Source organism: Euleptes europaea, chromosome 21 (assembly GCF_029931775.1).
Source record: "Euleptes europaea isolate rEulEur1 chromosome 21, rEulEur1.hap1, whole genome shotgun sequence".
In the NCBI taxonomy this organism is placed as follows: Eukaryota; Metazoa; Chordata; class Lepidosauria; order Squamata; family Sphaerodactylidae; genus Euleptes; species Euleptes europaea.
In genome coordinates, this window is record NC_079332.1 from 1,279,891 (window position 1) to 1,292,540 (window position 12,650).

General features: G+C 57.4%; 2 protein-coding genes across 2 annotated transcripts; one reads left to right on the top strand and one right to left on the bottom strand.

The window, feature by feature from the left end:
- Positions 1-1,140: 1,140 nt before the first annotated feature.
- On the top strand, positions 1,141-6,538 carry NSMCE1 (NSE1 homolog, SMC5-SMC6 complex component). Its single transcript, XM_056866542.1, has 7 exons — positions 1,141-1,258; positions 3,086-3,207; positions 3,744-3,821; positions 4,243-4,389; positions 5,409-5,525; positions 5,989-6,109; positions 6,468-6,538. The coding sequence occupies exons 1-7, from the start codon at positions 1,141-1,143 to the stop codon at positions 6,536-6,538; spliced, it is 774 nt and encodes a 257-aa protein (XP_056722520.1).
- Positions 6,539-7,382: 844 nt separating this feature from the next.
- Positions 7,383-12,085, bottom strand: KDM8 (lysine demethylase 8). Its single transcript, XM_056866428.1, has 7 exons — positions 11,552-12,085; positions 10,799-10,965; positions 9,864-9,996; positions 9,533-9,574; positions 8,439-8,588; positions 7,663-7,755; positions 7,383-7,547 (listed from the first exon to the last, which is right to left on the bottom strand). The coding sequence occupies exons 1-7, from the start codon at positions 12,083-12,085 to the stop codon at positions 7,383-7,385; spliced, it is 1,284 nt and encodes a 427-aa protein (XP_056722406.1).
- Between the last annotated feature and the right edge of the window lie 565 nt (positions 12,086-12,650).

Genomic DNA, 12,650 nt, shown 5'->3' on the forward strand with positions numbered 1-12,650 from the left:
GCATGCGATAAATGCACAGGATGTCTTTGTTCAATTTGGGCGTGTAGTTAACGTACGAGGATATAATCGTCGTCTGTGCAATAGTATGCAGGATAAATCGTTAACCACTGGTAATGACAAAGGTCGGAATCCCATTCAAAGAGCCTTTGTGCGAACATCTCGCCAAACTTGCACCAAGGAGACGTGGATATATTCTCAATAACGTCCAGACTTGGTAGTGGAAATAGCAGGTCTCTTCTGTGGCTGCTGTTCGGAGTATATTGACTCCTAAGAAGAACGAGTTTTCCTGCTATTTTGTATTTGCTAACTTACCACCTGGAGGTTGGCAACCCTAAGCGGCTCACGACCTTCCTCCTCCTCCCCCCCCCCCGCCTCCCTCCTTGGGAGCCTCACGACCACCCCGGGAGGGAGGGGGGCAAGGCGGAGAGGGCATCTTCTGGGCGTGGAGTAGGGGGCCACTGGTGGGGAGGTAGTTGTGAATTTCCTGCATTGTGCAGGGTGTTGGACTAGATGACCCTGGGGGGAACCCTTCCTACTCTGTGATGCTATGAGAGCCTGAGCCTGGCCCAACCCAGAAGGCCAGTTCCCGTGGCCAGAGGAGGATGCGGTCCGAGTCCAGCCGTCTAACCACTACGCCAGGCTGTCTGTCTGCCAGCGGTGGTCTGAACCCCTTCAGGCGGGGCGGGGCGCTGCCTGCCAGCCCTACCCCAGACAGCCCAGGCCTGGCCCCCTCAGGCAGCCAGACACCTCCCCAGCCACAGGCTCCTTCGCCCCCTCTCCAGGCCTGGCCTGGCCCTCTTGGCATCCTCGCCAGAGGCAGCAGCGCCAGCCCTGAAGTGCAGCACACGCGTGCGCATGGAAAAGGCATGCGCTGCTTCCTTTAGGCCTGGACAGATGTCGCAGCAACTGGTCAGGAAGAGCACCAGAAAAGAGAGGGCAAGTGCAACGGGGCAACCCTCGGCCAGGCACCCGACCACCTGATGCCCCGCCTGGCTGCACTAGAGAAACACACATCCCCGCACCTGTGGCTCCCTTCCCCCTTTCTCTGGCTGGGCGCTCTTCTTTCTCACAGCTCTCCCTCTCCTTTCTAGCTCCTTGCCGCTGCCGACCCCTCCCGCAGGCCCCGTGGCCAGAGCCAGGATGGCCGCTGTCATGACTGATGCCCACCGCCAGTTCCTGCAAGCCCTGCTGTCTCAGGGCATCGTGCAGAGTGAACGGGCTGCCTCGCTGCACCGGCAGTGCTGCGAACTGCATCGGGGTGAGTGGTGGCGATGCCTCCTCTGGGTAGAGGACGGGGGAACACTAGCCCACGGGGCTCTGCCCAGAAGCCACCCAAGTGGCAGCGAAAATGGGGGGGGGATGCCTCCTAGGGGTTCAGCAAGGCTGAGCCTGTGGGTCCCTCCGCACCTCTGCAGTTGTCCCAATTGCAGCAAGGAGCTTAAAAAGCAGCGCTGTGGACCATTTATTCCACACCATGATTCACATGAACACATGAAGCTGCCTTATACTGAATCGGATCCCTGGTCCATCAAAGTCAGTACTCTCTACTCAGATCGTCAGTGGCTCTCCAGGGTCTTAGGCAGAGGTCTTTCACATCACCTGCTTGCCTGGTCTCTTTAACTGGAGATGCCTGGGATTGAACCTGGGACCTTCTGCATGCCAAGCAGATGCTCTACCACTGAGCCACAGCCCATTCACTTGAGAACAGCAGGCCTGTCTTCGCCCCCCTAGCCGGCTCTCCCAAAAGGGCCCACGGCCTCTGCTCTGCAGAAGCTGCTGCAAAGAGGTGAGGGTGTTTGTGTGTGCCCTCTCACAAAGTCCCACGGCTGATCAAGGCAACTGAATGCAGACAGGGAGACATGCCCACCATGCCCCTGAGACAGCGAACCCTCTGCCAGGTGTCTGTTCCCAGGCTGTACAGGTGGGGACCCAGGCAAGCACCAATAGGCTGGAGGAGGCTCTTGGCGCCATGCATGCATCACCAGCCAGTGCTTGCACAAGGCACAGATGTGGTATCTTGTGGGGGCGGGGAGCAGCGGGATTGGCTGGGTGGGGCAGCAGCACTTGTTTGCTTGATTTGGAGGGCAGCTTTGGAGGGTGAGGACCCAGATGGGGGTCCGTGGTTCGAGCCCCCCCCCCCGCCCCGCACAGGCCTTTGCAGGTGCTTCCCGTTTCTCAAGATCCGGAGCTGGCCTGGATTTCACAACCCTGCAGTCAGGACTCAAAAACACCCTGATTTGATCTGGCGTCTGTGAGATGAGCCCCCAAGAGTCTTTACGCGTGCCATCTTCTCTTTCCCCCTAAATTTTTTTTGCTGAAGTACACAGTTTTTAATGTTAGTTTTGCGCCAACAGAAAACAAGCGGCGTAAAAGAAATCGAGCAGGGACCTAAGTGATGCGCCGAGCATCTTGTGTATGCCACCCCAGGTTCTCTGGCAGAAGGGCACAACAAAAATGTATCACAGATGAGTGTGGGGATCTGTCAGAGCAGATTTACTTAAAAAAAAATCCATCCCTTTGAAAACAAGCAGCGTTTCCACCGAGCAGCCCTTCCTGCCCCCCGAGAGCCGACTTGGCCCAATTCCGACGGGTAAGGAGCCGGCAGCCGGGCAGTGCCACATGCACTCCTCTCGGAGGCCTCAGGCCCTGCGCTGTAAGCCAGCCCCACATGAACGCATGAACACGTGAAGCTGCCTTCTACTGAATCAGACCCTCGGTCCATCAGCATTGTCTACTCTGACCGGCAGCGGCTCTCCAGGGTCTCAGGCAGAGGCCTTTCACATAACCTGCTTGCCTAGTCCCTTTAACTGGAGATGCCGGGGATTGAACCTGGGGTCTTCTGCATGCCAAACCGATACTCTACCACTGAGCCACAGCCCCTCTCTATGGCTCCTGCAGGGTCTCAGGCAGGGGTCCTTCACATCACCTACTTGCCTGGTCCCTTTAACTGGAGATGCTGGGGATTGAACCTGGGACCCTTCTGCATGCCAAGCAGATGCTCTACAAAGTGAGCCCCAGTGCAGGCCGTCTCACGCAGGGCGTGACTGACTCATGTGTCTTCTCTCCCCCACCCCTCCACCCCCAGTCCATTACGCTGCTGATAAACTGGACGACTTCATCCACGTGGCTAACCTTCAACTGCAACCTCTGTTTATGGAGATCAGGAAAGGCATGTCGGAAGACACTGGCCAGACATGTTATGCTCTGGTAAGACAGACACGCGAACACATGAAGCTTGCCTGATACTGAATCAGACCCTTGGTCCGTCAAAGTCAGTACTATCTACTCAGACTGGCAGCGGCTCTCCAGGGTCTCAGGCAGAAAAGGGTCTTTCACATCATCTACCCGCCTAGTCCCTTTAATTGGAGATGCCACTGGGGATTGAGCCTGGGACCTTCTGCCTGTCAAGCAAATGCTCTACCACTGAGCCACAGCTCTGCCCTACTGAGGCCTCCTGTACGGTGGCCTTGGACGCCAAAAATAGTGGAATAGAGCCCCTCTCTCTCTTCACAGCCTGCAGATTTATCAGAACGCTTTACAAAATGCACCTCATTTCAAGCCAGGGTCCAAGCCCCCCCCCCCCAAGATACCCGGAGGTGCTGGAGGGAGCCATGCCAGAGGCATGAACAGCAGGAGAAAGCCGGATGCAAACACGGAAGGCTTCCCGCTCGGGAAGGGTGGGCAGTTCTGGGCTGAGACGGAACACCTGCGGCATCGCCGTAACCACACTTGTTTCTGCGCAGGTGAATCTGGCGGAATCGGAGGTCACACGGATGGCAAGCGACTACTCCGAGACGGAGCTGGAGCTGTTCAAGAAAACAGTTAAGTGTGTGTTTTAAGGCCAGTACACACACCCTGTGTGTGGGGGGGGGGGGCGGGGCGGAGAATGTGTTCTGGTGTACAGTTGTGTGTGGAAAACACAGCTGAAGTGATTCATAGAATCATGGAAGGGACCACCACGGTCATCTAGTCCAACCCCCAGCACAATGCAGGAATTGTGGACAGGCAGTCTCTCCCCCCCCCCCCGACCTGCCCCATCTTTGCTGCTGCTCAGCTTGTGGCCAGGAGGAAGCCCCTCTTTGGACTTGGTCTCCATTTCTCTCTTCTGGGAAAAGGGGTGAGATGAGGGGTGTGGAGGAAGCAGTGCAGGCTGCAGAGAGGCAGTGTGTGTGTGGGGGGGTGTGCCCCCCTTGAAGAGCCAGCAGAGGCTTCCTCAGGGCCCCCGTTTGCCTCTTGCTGCAGATGGATCTGATCGTCTTGTCCGAGAACGGCTTCGTGTCTTCCACGGCGGTTTTGAACTTGGCCGACCAGCTGAAACCCAAGAAGATGAAGAAGAAGGAGGCAGAGCAGGTGCTGCGGCGTTTCGTCCAGGACAAGTGGCTGTCCGAGGTAAGGGCTCCGGTCAGCCCCCCGGGGTGGGTGGCCTTGGCGGAAGGAGCTCCTCCTCCCCCTGGGAGCGGCAGGGCAGACACGGCCTTGGATGTGTTGTGGCGTTTGCTGATCTGAACTGCAGCCATGCCGGACAGCAGCAAAGAGAGTGCCCAGTTCAAATATCGCCTCACTGAGCATCCTTCGGCAAAATAGGAGCAGTAGCTCCTATTACAAGGTAACAAGTAGCTTACAAGGTCTGACAAGGTAACGCAGGAACTCCTTTGGACAATTAGAACCAGCATGGTGCAGTGGTTAAGAGTGGTGGTTTGGAGCGGTGGACTCTGATCTGGAGAACCGGGGTTGAGTCCCCACTCCTCCACAAGTGGCGGAGGCTAATCTGCTGAACCGGGTTTGTTTCCCCCCCTCCTATACATGAAGCCAGCTGGGTGACCTTGGGCTAGTCACAGCTCTCTTAGAGCTCTCTCAGCCCCACCTACCTCACAGGGTGTCTGTTGTGGGGAAGGGAAGGTGATTGTAAGCCAGTTTGATTCTGCCTTAAGTGGTGGAGAAAGTCAGCATATAAAAACCAACTCTTCTTCTTCATTGCCCACTCCTTGTCGCAAGTTTGCCGGTCGTTTGGGACTGCAGTGTTTTACTACACTTTGCCTACCCCCAAGAGGTGGGAGGGCTCAGCCTCAGCAGAGATTCGAGTTTATTTGGCCCGTTCTTCCGTGGGGGAGGGATCAGCCCTTCCCTGCCCGCTGCCATCTTTCCATGGATCAGAACGGGCCCGACCCACCCTTCCTTCTGGGTGAATGCTCACCTTTGGCGGGATCCGCCAGAGATTTGGCCGTCTACCAGAGAAGCGGGCCCTGCCATTTCCAGCCACGGGGTTGGGGGACATGGTCACGTTCTCCAGTAGCACCTCGGCAATCTCTAAGACAATGCCATTTGTCTGGCAAGGAGGGCGGGCTGCTTCCCCCTGGCAAGCGGGGAAGAGGGAGGCCCGGCATAACAGCACCTGCTCCCCCCCCCAGAAAGAGGGCGAGGTCACACTGCACACCCGCTGCATCCTAGAGCTGGAGCAGTACATCCTCAGCCACTACCCGGACACGGCCCGCAAGTGCCACATCTGCCACACCCTCGTCATCCAGGTAAGAGGGGCAGCTGGGGGCCACTCCATGGCCCTTTGGGGCCTCCCACTTTTCTTGTTGGGGCTGCGGGCAGCGATTTCTTAGCGGTAATGGACTCAGCTGCTTGTGGGCCATGGGAAGGGCCGTAGCTCAGTGGTAGAGCATCTGCTTGACATGCAGAAGGGTCCCAGGTTCAATCCCCGGCATCTCCAGTTAAAGGGACCAGGCAAGGAGGTGATGTGAAAGACCTCTGCCTGAGACCCTGGAGAGCCGCTGCCGGTCTGAGTACACAAGACTGACTTTGATGGACCCGGGGTCTGGTTCAGTATGAGGCAGCTTCATGTGTTCATGACTGCCCAGAGGATAAGCTAGCTCTTCTCTGGGCTGGGAGGGAAACCAGAAGTCCAGAAGAACCTGCTTGCCTCTCGGCCTTCCCCGGCCGCAGTGTCTTGCCCGCTGTTCTTTTCATGCCTTTCTCTTTCAGAGTCAAGTATGTGCGGACTGTGGGGTCGCCATGCACTCGCCTTGCCTGGCCAGATATTTCCAAGCTCAAACAGAGCCCCGTTGCCCTCAATGCAAACAGTTTTGGCCTCACAAGCTTCCAGGTACGGGCACTACCAAGACCCCTGTGGGCAGCACGGTGGGCACGGTCTGCAATTGAACCAGGCCTGGAAGACCAAACACAAAACGGTTTTTATTAGGGCAGTCTCCTGAGAGAGAAAGCAAGCAAGGTGCCTTGCGCCAAGCACAACGCATTATCTGGAAGAAATCTATAGCCTTGCACACACATGATAGCTCAGCGAGAGGCCTGTGCTCACAAGATGCCAACTCCGCCGGCACCCTGGCAGTGCTTCTATGCAGTTCTCGCCTCAGTGCTGCTTCGGGCGGCTGTGGGGTGGAGAGAGGGAAGGGCCGTTTCCCCCTCTTCAGTCACCAGTCTTGCCTTTGTTCTCTCTTTCTCAGCAATAAGCCGACCGGCTGCTGTGCCGTCCTGCAGCACCTCGAAGGAAAGCAGAAGAACCTCTTCTGCATGACTCAGGTGGCAGCAGGGATGCAGGGCAAGGAATGGGCCATCCTGGCTTTTGCACAGAAGGACGGAGCCGCTTCAAGCTGGGCCGACAGAGCCACGGTCCCCCTTGGGCTTCTGGTTTTGGTGTCGTTTCTGAAATTAAAGTATTGTGGTATTTTCGTCAAGGCTCATTTTGTCCCTTCACTGGGTTAGGGGAGCTGTCTGAGGGGCTCTGGACCACCAGCCAGGGCCCCATCTCCCGCTCAGCCAAGAGGAACTCCTAAGCATCCCTGGAAAAAAAAACTTGCATCCGAGAATCATGATTGCAGGGTCCCTGGAGCGGGCCTTTCCAGCAGCTTGGGGGTGTTCTCCTGCTCCATTTCTTGTTGGCCTTATTGTGCCTCTGCAGCTGGGTTTGGGAAGCGGAAGCCAACCCCTCGCTTGCTGGCTCCCTCCCTTCCTCAAGAAGCCTCTGCAGACACTCGGTGTCAGCATAGTCAGAGATCAGGCTAGCGGAAGAAGGGCCACACTCTCGGTCCCCATCCCCACCCCGCACAGGCCATGCGAATGGCCCTCGGGAGGGGGTGTTGCTGGGAAGGAAGAGGCCCTCCTGGGTAGACCAAGCGGCTGTGTCTCACTCCTACAGGCCGAAGCATCCCCACACCCCAGTTCACGGAGCGCCCCTTCATGAAAGGACAGGGCCTGGAAAAGCCTGTCGATGGCAGCCGGAGCCTAGCAGTGTTTCTGGCTTGGACTCACCGTTTTGGGAGGATCGAGCCCCGCCTGGCGCCAGTCCCCACAGGGTAGGGAGTCGCTGCTATCATTCCTCTCTTTCTCTCCGCTGAAGGTGTCTGCTCTCCAGGCTGGGGCTACGACCACCAGAAGCTGACAGAGAAGCTAGTGTCGAGGGCCCTCACGTAGTGCCAGTACTGAACCGGGATAAACAGGACCTGGCCAGGGCTCAGGATGCAGGTCTGAGCCTCAGCCGTCTCAAACTGGGGGAAGCTCGCCAAGTCGGGTTCTTCCACGTCCACCTGGGCACAGCAGGACAGAGGAGTCTGTTTCGCTCCCACAACCACAACCGGGAGAATCACACAGCCCTCATGAGGGAACTGGGGGCGGGGGGCAGGGGACGACGACGACACACACCTGGCTAGTGTTGTGGAGAAGGTGGCCCTCGTGGGGGTACAGCTTTTCTGACTGGGCGGGAGAATAGAGGTGCAAGTATTTCCGGCCCAGGACCTGCCGGTGGGAAAAATAGACATCACAAAATCAAATTTATTATAATACAGTCCACTGACCAATCGCATGGCAACACACCAAAATTTCCAGACTCAATAGTTTTGCACCGCAGAATCACAGACTGCCCGTACAAATAAAGGTGTAAGATCAATAAAAATAACCCGATTAAAATTACCACCTTAAAATTGATAAAATATTTTAACAATCATTCTCTAATAAAGTTCTGCGTATTTTAACAGCAACAATGCAGAACTTGTCAGTTTGGAAAGATGGACAGTTCGACTGAGGGCCGCCGGACTCTGGCACATGGGCCGCCTGCCCTTCTGGGAGGTGCACTCTGCACATGGTTGCTCCAGAGCAGAAAGGGATCTGGGCCACCGAGCTTCCTGCTGCTTTGCAGAGGGAAAGGCAACGGTGCTGCTCTGGGCTCTTTCCTCCGAGCCCTCATTGCCACCCGACTCCAGGGGACGGAGGGAGGGAATATGCTCTTATGACCAGCACACCAAGGTGGGGAGGAGTCCTGTGGGCTGGCGCTTGGCCCTCGTTTTGGACCCCGTTTGGGGATGAGGCTGCCAGGAGGGCCGGAGACACCGCCCTTCTGTGGAGGCTGCACCTTCTGCCCTTCCAGGCGCTCACAGCCTTTGCGTCCCCCTTGCGAAAAGGTACAGTGAGGAGGGCCAGACCTGGACCAAGAAATTCTGCTGCGGGTCCTGGTGGAGGGGCGAAATGGTCCCTGCTGGCCCAAACCAGGCGTTGACGGTAATGTCGTCTTCCTCGCCTTTGCCCAGGCAGCAGTAGTCAGGGATGCCGATATCCTGCTTCAGCTCTGGGATCTGCCAGGAAGTAGGAGAGAGACAGAGAGAGAGTCGCTCAAAGGCTGACCTTTTTATCCTGGATGCAGAACATGTGTGAGCGGAGAAACTGAGCTTCTGACCTGGTGGACGAGCCTGCCTTTGGCTCCGTGGGCCCCCTGGAGCAGAGGCAGGCTCCATGTGTTCCCACGGACAGAGAAGGGCAGCCCCACCCGCTGTGGATTACTCCTTAACCAGGGGAAACTAGCCTGCACCAGTTGGATATTGCACCAGGTGTCACTATTTCTAGGCGTGCATGTGAGAGAGAGCCCTTTGACAGGTCCCGTTCCCCCCCCCCCACACACACACACACTAGTGGAGGCCATTCCTCCAACCTCAGGAATTCCTGGCAAGGGGGCTTTCTCCTTTGTTGCCCCCCCTGGCTGTGTGTCTGGGAGCCCCCTGGAGTTCTTCCTCCATCACCCTCTGAGCAGCCACACAATGTCAGGTGGCAGGAAGCCGTGCGTCAGGCAGCTTCACTGGAAATCAGTCAGAGGAAGGCTTTGGGCGGACCCCACAATTTGTGGTCAAGAAGGGCTTTCCCCTCTGCTTAGACGGCTCAGCGATGACCTGCGCAGGGGGGAGGGAAGAAAGGCCCCTTCTGGACACTTGGCTCCTCCTGGCACCGTCCCCCAGCACTCCTGAGCGCTGCACCAGCTGGACTGCAGAGGTGGGGGTGGGACAGAGTTGGACTAGACAGAGGAACCACGGCTCATGGGCAGAGCCTCTGCTTGGCATGCAGAAGGTCCCAGGTTTGATTCCTGACAGCACCAGGCCCTTGGTGATGTGAAGGGTCTCCACCTGAGACCCTGGAGAGCTGCCGCCAGTTCTTCATGAACTGGGGGGGGGGGGTGTCTGATGCAGTTCATGCCCATTTTGGTCCCTCCCCGCTGCCGTTCCTCTAAAAAGTCGCTGTGGGCCTTTACCTGGTCAAAGAGTTGGTGCTGGGCCAGGTACCCAGTGTGATTCTAAAAGGCAGAGAGAAGGAAGAGAGAAAATAAACCAGTGGGGTCTTCGTATCTAAGAAAGCAACAGAGAATAGGGCAGGTGGGGCTCCGTCACTCGCCCTGAGTACCCCCCCAATCCAGGCCTCCTCCTTCCAGCTTCTCTCCCTGCCCAAGTGCACAGGACCCGCCTTCCCATACTGTGGAGCTGGCAAGTTTGGGCAGGGGGGCAGCCACCGCCCACTGAGAAGGGTTTCCTGATTGTCCCCGGCCAGCCTGAATTCTCGGCTGACCCCCCACCAAAGGCTCAGACCTCATTCTCGATGTATTGGCTGATGAAGTCATCAACAGACATGAGGGTCTGGGACCACTCCTCGTCTGTGTAGCGGGAGCCGACTTCCACGGGGACGGTGCGGCTGCCGGCCACTCGGCGGATGTATTCCACGCTGCAGCGAGAAGGAAAGGCTGGACTCAGCACCAGGGTGGCTGTCATGCCTTATAATCATAGAGTTGGAAGGGACCACCAGGGTCATCTAATCCAACCCCCTGCACAATGTAGGAAATTCACAACTGCCTCCGCCCCCACACCCCCAGTGACCCCTATTCCATGCCCAGAAGACGGCCAAGGTGCCCTCCCTCTCATCATCTGCCTAAGGTCATAGAATCGGCATTGCTGACAGATGGCCATCTAGCCTCTGCTTAAAAACATCCAGGGAAGGAGCCCCTACCACCTCCCAAAGAAGCCTGTTCAACTGAGGAACCGCTCTAACTGTTCCGAAGGGCCCAATCCGCTGAGGCTGTTTCCCCCCTGCCTGATCCCATTCCAAAAGGAAGAGACGGCTCTATCAGAGCCGACTCCCGCGTATCCTTGACCTGTCTTTCTGGTAAGCTGACAAATACCCTGCAGAAGGGGGGGGGGGGCTGATGGCTTTACAGCAACCCTGCAATGTGGTCACATGTTACCCCTGGACAGCGGGAGGCTGATCCTGATGGAGAAAGCTATAAGAACCTAAGAAAAGCTCTGCTGGATCAGACCAAGGTCCATCAAGTCCAGCAGTCTGCTCACACAGTGGCCAACCAGGTGCCTCTAGGAAGCCCACAAACAAGATGACGGCAGCAGCATTGTCCTGCCTGTGTTTCACAGCACCAATTATAATGGGTATGCTCCTCTGATCATGCAGCAGCCCTGAAATGCCAGGACAGAGGACCGGTCCACTCATGGCTATTAGGCACGGAAGCCTTCCTCACCTCCACTTCTTCATGCAAGGCCAGTGGTCGACAACCCCTTCCAAGATCACAGGCTTTTGAGGGAGGAGGAAATTATCTCGGAAGTATTCCAGCGACGGGCAGCGAAGCCGCACAATCCTCTCTGGCGCTTTTATAGCCGGGACGTCCTCTGAGCCTGGCCGGATTTTCTGCAATGGGAAGACATTCTCAGCATCGCCAGTGCAAACGTTCCTTTCCGTGCAGACAGATTCTCAGGGCATGCCACCAAAATGTCGGGCAGTGGAGCAGTGGGTACCCGTGGACCTTCTGGCACACATACAAGAACACATGAACCTGCCTGATACTGAATCAGACCCTTGGTCCATCAAAGTCAGTATGGCAGTGGCTCTCCAGGGTCTCAGGCAGAGGTCTTTCACATCACCTACCTGCCTGGTCCCTTCAACTGGAGATGCCACTGGGGATTGACCCTGGGACCTTCTGCATGCTAAGCAGAGGCTCTAACACTGAGCCACGGCCCCTCCCCTAACACATGAAGCTGCCTTATGCTGAATCAGACCCTTGGTCCATCCAAGTCAGTATTTACTCTGACCGGCAGTGGCTCTCCAGGGTCTCAGGCAGAGGTCTTTCACATCACCTACTTGCCACTGGAGATTGAACTTGGGACCTTCTGCATGCCAAGCAGAGGCTCTGCCACTGAGCCACGGCCCCCTCCCCATCTGTGCGGGATGGTGAAGGGTGGCATTTCAGGCCATGCAACTCAAGGGTACCCAATACCTTTGGAAGGGGCTCCTTTACATCTCCAGCCATGGGTCTTTTGGGGCGTGGCAGGTGTGGCTGAAGGACGCCGATCACCCTGGCCAAGACGTTGTCCAAGATGGAGGCCCCCATCAGCAGCCCCAGGTCGCAGGTACGCACGGCCTCGGCCACAGCCCCTCCGTCATGGCACAGGCAGAGGGCTTTGAAGAGGCAGCCGTAAGCGTAGACCCGGCGCCACTCCTTGTCCACGTCCCTCCATTTCCCAATGTTCAGCTTTTCCCAAGAGTAGTCCAGGACGATCTCGCTCAGGCGCAGGCAGGAGTTGAGGCTGCCACCCTCCCCGTAGAGTAGATCCGCCGTCTGCTGGAGCAAGAGGACGACGCTGCTCTCCACGGCCTCGCCGAAGTCCAGCTGCAAGCCCTCCCTGGTGCGGGGCAGCAGCGCCTGGAGGTCAGCCCACAAGGTGCTGGCAGATGGGGCTGGGACCAGAGGGGTGGGTGACTGGGCCCCACTGCCCTGGGCGGGACCGCTCAGCTCCTTGCCCCCTGGCATTGCTCCTGGGGCGTCCTGGACTGGTATCCTCGCCCTGTAAGGAAGGGACAGTAGCAGGACCCCCAAACTCACCCCCTGAATCTCATAAAACAACAGGCAGGCAGCTCAGGGGGCTCCGCAGCAGCCGTGCCAGCTGAGTCCTCCGGGGCAGGGGTCCAGGTCCAAAAGGATGGAGGGGTGGGACCGTGGGCCTCTATTCCCCCCCCCCAAATCAGCGATTAAATCAGGCCTAAGATTTCCCCAACCCCAATCTGGATCTTTGTCTGATCTCAGCAGCAGCAGCAGCTGATGTCACACACAGCTGCCTTACACTGAACCAGACCCTTGAGGGTCTATCCAAGTCGGTATTGTCTACTCAGACTGGCAGCTGTTCTCCAGGGTCTCAGGCAGAAAAGGGTCACATCACCCACCTGCCTGGTCCCTTTTAACAGGAGATGCCACTGGGGATTGAACCTGCATGCCAAGCAGAGGCTCTGCCACTGAGCCACGGCCCCTCCCCGTCTGAGATAGACTGCACCTGTGCATGGAGGCTCCCTCAACAGGCGCAAGATGGGGGGGGCTCCCA